A 6,000-nucleotide genomic window follows, 5' to 3' on the forward strand; every position below is an offset into this window, starting at 1 on the left:
CCTTGATTTCATCTTCAAAACAATTTCAAAACCTTGATTTCAAAATGGACTTCGGGGGTATTTGTCAGTAAAGCTTGGAAATGATTTTTCTTTTATTTGAACCTCGTTTTTAACTTGTTTTCGAATGAGGTTTCAGTGAGGCACATATTTCTAAAATAAAATTATGATTTTACTCTATTTATTGTTGAATCCATTTTCCAAGTTCGTTTATAGACCCGTCTTGAATATAACAATATGAATTTTATTTTACTCCTGACAATGTGTAGATTACTATTTTGACAGTCTAATGTTATTTTAAAATTGTGGAGCAAACACAAACGATTTATGGGCCATTCAAAAATTGCAGTTGAGCATTGAGGTAGAAAATACAAATTTGTCTCTCTATTGTTTCAATGAACCGCAAAACAAATTCAAATGTAGCCGAATATTCAAAAAGTGAGATTACAAGAAAAAATTAATTACTTTATTATTATATGAAGATTTAGACAATTATCTTAGTAATTATATTAACATAAGGTTGAAGTGCTAAGTTCAATGCTTAGGGTATCATGACCTTATTGTGTTACACTGTTTATAGTAATGCTTTTATAGTGAAAAATAAATTATTTTTGTTATTAAAGATGATTTCAAATGCATTATCTAATTTTAAAATCTTTGATTAGTATTAAACAAATAATTACCATTTTAGCATAATTTTTTTAAAAAACTTTTAGAAAATGTAAAAGGAAAAAAGGTGTTGACTAGGTAAGAGATTTCATGTTCAAAAAATTAGAGTGGTGCAAATGAGAATATTGGGATGCATATACCGACATACCAAAAAAGATAAGATTAAAAATATGGATATTTAAAAAAAAATAGAAGTACACTCTATGCTGAACAAGACGAGAGAATTAAGTGAATCTGAGATAGTTTAGATATGCAAAGACAAGATGCACATATGCCATAGTAAGAAAGTGTGAAATATTGATACTAGAGAGTTTAAGAAAAGTAGAGGTATACCAAAAAAATATTGGAGCGATGTGATTAGACATGATGAGGTGCATATTCAACTTATTAAAGATTAGAGATCACAAAGGTCATAGATTATAATAGAGAATTAGCAAATAGTAAAACGTTGTTTTATTTATCCGTCGGATAGTAATTAGGCGCATCATATCGTTAGTATATTAACAATATTTTCGTAATTGCTTTCACCTACTTTTTAGAGAAAAGTCATCAAATCATCCTTAAATTTATCCGCACAACTTGCTTTAGACCTTTAACTTTACGGATAATTATTTATCTCCCTTAACAACTTTATAGTGAATTAATTTCGACCCCTAATGTTGAAATGACATAAATTTAAGGACCATTTTTAACCCCCAAAAATATAAAAATAATTCACTAATTTATTTATTTTATAATAATAATAATAATAAAATCTTACCCCACCCTCAATTCCCCTTTCCTCTTAGCCTCCGGTAATAGGTTTCAACGTCCTCAGCTTACCAACACTTGCTTAAAAAGAGTTCCGCTCCTAACGATACTAACATAAATTATAAATGGATCTGGAAATTAAAGTGTCCTAATAAAATTAAATTCTTTGTTTGGTTGTGCTATCATAATAAGCTACCAACAAAGCAGTTTTTACAAAAGTTAGGTATTGATGTGGATCTAAATTGTACTATTTGCTCCAAACCCAAAATTATTGACCACATTTTTAGGGAATGCCCTATGGTTTTTCAATTTTGGCACAAAAATAATTTGTTGCCAGTGCTTGAACATTTGAAGGATCTTACACTGATTGAGTGGATTGATCGAATCAGGAAAATGAAGGACTGTTTGCAACAAATTTTCGTTAGGTTGCAAGCAAAAATAAATAAAAGAAAATAATAATTTATTGATATGAATTTTGTGAGTACAATTCTGTGACTCTCTTGATTCCTCTCTCCTAAGCTTAGAAATGATTCGAGGGCCTTCCGTAGGGTGTTTCTCAAATAGTTCAATGATTTGCACTCCCAGAGATGTATTTCAATCGTCAAAAAATATTTTGTTACTTTGGAATAATCTCCGGAAAGAACTCCGTTGATTGCTCCTTGCAAGAATTTGATAGTCATTGCTCCTTGCAAGAATTTGATAGCCAATGCTGACGTTGTCAATGCTTGTCAAAGTGCTCCTTTCCGCCTCCCATTAAGCATGTCATGTTACCCCCAATTTATAGTTGTAGGGGGTAGGCCTGCTTGCTTGTGATTGGCCGTAACATCTCATTGGTCTTGGATTTGATTGGGACGCCACATCACTTGATGAACTTGAGCTTCAAAGTGTAATCGACCTTGGGCTTGAATTTAACAAAATGAACTAATTATTTTGTAGGGCCCAAATGAGTTAATCAATCCAAATGATCATGAATTAAACTCAAATTTTGTATGAATTTAACCCGTTGAATTTTGTATGTCTACAAATGCCCCTTACTTCACTTCTTTTAATGGCACAGCTTCAACCCATTTTGAGAAATAGTCGTAGCAGCTAAAATGTACATTTGCCCTTTTGACGACTTTGGAAGAGGTCCAATCACGTCAAGTCCCCACGAATCAAAAGGCCATGAGGCCACAGTTGGATGAAGAGTCTCTGGAGACTAATGTATATAATTAGCGTGGAATTGGCACACTTGACACCTTTTGGCATGCTCTAGACAATCCGCTACCATTGTCGGCCAATAGTAGCCCATCCTTTTGATGCGGAAATAAAGCTTAAGCCCTGATTGGTGTGCCCCACGCATGCTGGAGTGTGCTTCTTCCATTGTCTGTTGAGCTTCGTCTTTGTCTAGACACCGCAGGAATAACCCCTTATAAGAACGACGAAATAATATTCCCTCATGAAAGATAAATCGTGGTGCCCTTCTCTTAATGTCTGCTTTTTTTCGTGGATCCACAGGTAGCTTTCTATGCTCGAGATACTCAATCATTGGTTTTCACCAATCTTCTTCTTCTACCGCTCAGACAGATGTATGATGACTTTCATCTATTTGAAGATCGAGACAACCAGGAATAACCCATCGATGACATACTTGCACCTTTGTTGACTCATTTGCTCTGAGTGCCAACATTGTGGCTAAGTTAGCCAGAGCATCCGCCATGCGATTTTCTTCTCTTGGGACATGATTTAGAAATACCTTATCAAACCTTTTAAGAAAAAGAATAGCATATTGGTGATATGGCAAAAGATCTTCCTTTTTCACCTCGTAACTCCCCAAAAGTTGGTTTATGATCAACTTAGAATCACCATAGATATCCAATTGTGGAATCTTCATGTCTAATGCCATTTCAGGGCCAACGATTAAAACTTGATACTCTGCAGTATTATTGGAACATATTTCACCCAAAACAAATGAGAATGGCAAGATTAATTTTTCTATTGATATCAGCACAACGCCTGCTCCAGCACCATCTCGACGTTCAGATCCATCAAAGAGCAATGTCCAAGGTAGCAGTTCTTCAGTAAATAGTACATCTTCATCAGGAAACTCATCTGAAACCTCTCATTCTGCTGGCAAAGAGTGATCGGCGAGAAAATTGACAAGTGCTTGGCCCTTCACAGCCTTTTGACATGTGTATACGATCTCATATTGATTAAACAATACAGACCATCTTGCTAGACGCCCTGAAAGAAGTGGCCGTGTCATTACAAACTTCACGGGATCGGCCCGAGAAATTAGCTTGATGGTGTATGCTTCAAAATAATGACTTAACTTTTTTATCGCATAAAGCAAAGCTAAGCACATTTTCTCAATAGGCGTATAATTTATCTCAGCTCCTATCAAGGTTTGGATTAGATAGTACAACGCTTGATCCTTCTTATCTTCATTCTCCTGAGCAAGAAGTTCTCAAAGTGATCGCTCTTGTGATGCAATGTAGAGTATCAGCAGCCTTTCAGGAGTTGGTGCCCCTAATACGGGTGGATTCAACAAGTATCTTCTAATGCTTTCAAAAGCATTTTGACATGATTGATCCCAGTGAAAAGGTGCATCTTTTTTCATTAGATGGTTGAAGGGTTGACACCTTCCAGCCAAGTTAGAGATGAACCTTCGAATGAATGCCAAATTTCCTTGTAGACTGCAGAGGTCTCTCAAGTTTTTTCGCTCAGGCATTCTTTGAATAACATCAATCTTTGTGGGCTCAACTTCAATTCCTCGATGATGCATGATAAAGCCAAGAAACTTTCTCGAAGTAACCCCAAAGGAACATTTGAGTGGGTTCATTTCAAGTTGAATTTTCTTAATCTCTCAAAAATAATGCGAAGGTCTTCACGATGGTCATCCCTGCACTTTGTCTTTACGATCAAGTCATCGGCGTAACATTCCACCCTCTTATGTAATATGCCATCAAAAAAGTTTTGCATTGCACGTTGATAGGTTACCCCCGCATTCTTTAGACCTAAAGGCATAACTTTGTAATAATATCCCTTTTGGAGTTCAGAATGCAGTGCATTCTTCATCCTTGAGAGACATTCTGATTTGATTATATCCAGAAGACCCATCCATAAATGTAATAGCTTCATGTCCATTTGTCGCGTCAACCATGAGCTCTATGATCGATATCGGGAAATCATTTTTTGGACATGTCTTATTCAAGTCTCGAAAATCAATGCATACACGTATTTGACCATTTTTCTTATTGACAGGCACAATTTTTTAGATCCATGATGAATACTTCACTTCTCAGATAAATCCAGCTTCGATAATCTTATTAACCTCTACTTCAATTTGTGTAACCAACTCAGGACGAAACACTCGTTGTGACTGCTTTATAGGACGTGCCCCTTTTTTTATCCCCAAATGATGAATAGCTACCCTTGGACTAAGGCCTGGAATTTCTTGGTATGACCAAGCAAAGACATCTTTGTACTCAACTAATAACTTAAAGTAGTCTCTTTTTTCTTGTGGTGTAAGAAGCGCACTAATAAACGTTGGTCACGGGTCTTCCAAAGTGTCAAGATTCAGTTCTTTGAGTTCATCTACGGTTGATTGTATGCCATTCTCCAGTTGGAGTGGAGCCTCTTGAACATCATCTTCTGCACTATCTGAGTATGGACCTTCTTCCACTGTTATGTGGTAGGATACTTGTACAAGGATGGAATCTTCTGATTGACTTCCTTCGAATGTCGTGACGGCTTCTTCTTGCTCCTTCTTTGTCTCTCCATAAAATTGGTTATTGAACACAATGGTGCTTTTTTTTCACTTTTAGCGAACCATCTGTGGTGATTGACAACACAACCTTTCTCTTCATACGTGATAGGAAGATACTATTAATGTCTTTATCGTCGATTCCTTCAAGAAAACCTTGCTTTTCATTCTCCATCAACCCTTTTTGCGCTAATGACTTTCCTGTGGTTCCCAGACGCTGAAAGACAGAACCTCTTGAGGTGTAGGCCTCTTCTTTCATAATGTGATGAAGTTGTTTTCTTGCCCTTCTTAGTAGAAATTCGAAGAGGTTCTGGCAACTTGAATCCTAGGCCAGGAGTGGAAACATAATGCCCTTGATTTCTCAACTTCATTTGTGCCTCTGTAAGACCATGTATCTTCTCACCAGTGACCTCATCTTTAAACTCACCTAGTCTATCGGATTGGAGAAATCATAACCTGATTTTTCAAGCAGCGTAAAGGCTTTCTCGCCAAACTGACCTTTTATTTTATGAGCCAAAGTATTGTTTCCTGAAAGCTCGGGCGTGATAGATGGGACTTGAATAACTGGGACAGTCATAATCTTCTTCAAATATTGGAATACCTTATGGCTTGTTTCTCTCCTTGGAGGGTAGCTTTGTTGAGTACATACTTCCAGCAAGGGTTGTCCTTTCTTTCGATGGTCACAAGGAATGTAGCAAAAAAGAAGATGTTCTTCATCCATCTTCGTATGCATGTCTCCTTCAGAAGATGAAAGGTTAGTTGAGAATTTTTCAATTCTCTTCTTAGGCGTCTTGACAGCAGCCCGTTGAACCTCTACTTCTTTTGCAACAACATTAGTT

The 6,000-nt window shown here is 36.5% G+C and overlaps 1 protein-coding gene across 1 annotated transcript; it reads right to left on the reverse strand.

The window, feature by feature from the left end:
• Positions 1 to 2,974: 2,974 nt before the first annotated feature.
• On the reverse strand, positions 2,975 to 5,420 carry LOC124885897. The gene is made up of 2 exons (XM_047394159.1): positions 5,228 to 5,420; positions 2,975 to 3,507 (listed from the first exon to the last, which is right to left on the reverse strand). The coding sequence occupies exons 1-2, from the start codon at positions 5,418 to 5,420 to the stop codon at positions 2,975 to 2,977; spliced, it is 726 nt and encodes a 241-aa protein (XP_047250115.1).
• Positions 5,421 to 6,000: the final 580 nt, after the last annotated feature.

Source organism: Capsicum annuum, chromosome 7 (genome assembly GCF_002878395.1).
Source record: "Capsicum annuum cultivar UCD-10X-F1 chromosome 7, UCD10Xv1.1, whole genome shotgun sequence".
NCBI lineage: Eukaryota > Viridiplantae > Streptophyta > Magnoliopsida > Solanales > Solanaceae > Capsicum > Capsicum annuum.

Excerpts from the sequence above, each read along its gene's own strand:
- LOC124885897 (XM_047394159.1), bottom strand. The coding sequence starts at position 5,420 with ATGAAAGAAGAGGCCTACACCTCAAGAGGTTCTGTCTTTCAGCGTCTG. Across the intron at positions 3,508-5,227 it reads GTTGTCAATCACCACAGATG|ATGAGTTTCCTGATGAAGAT; the intron begins GTTCGCTAAAAG and ends GAGAGGTTTCAG.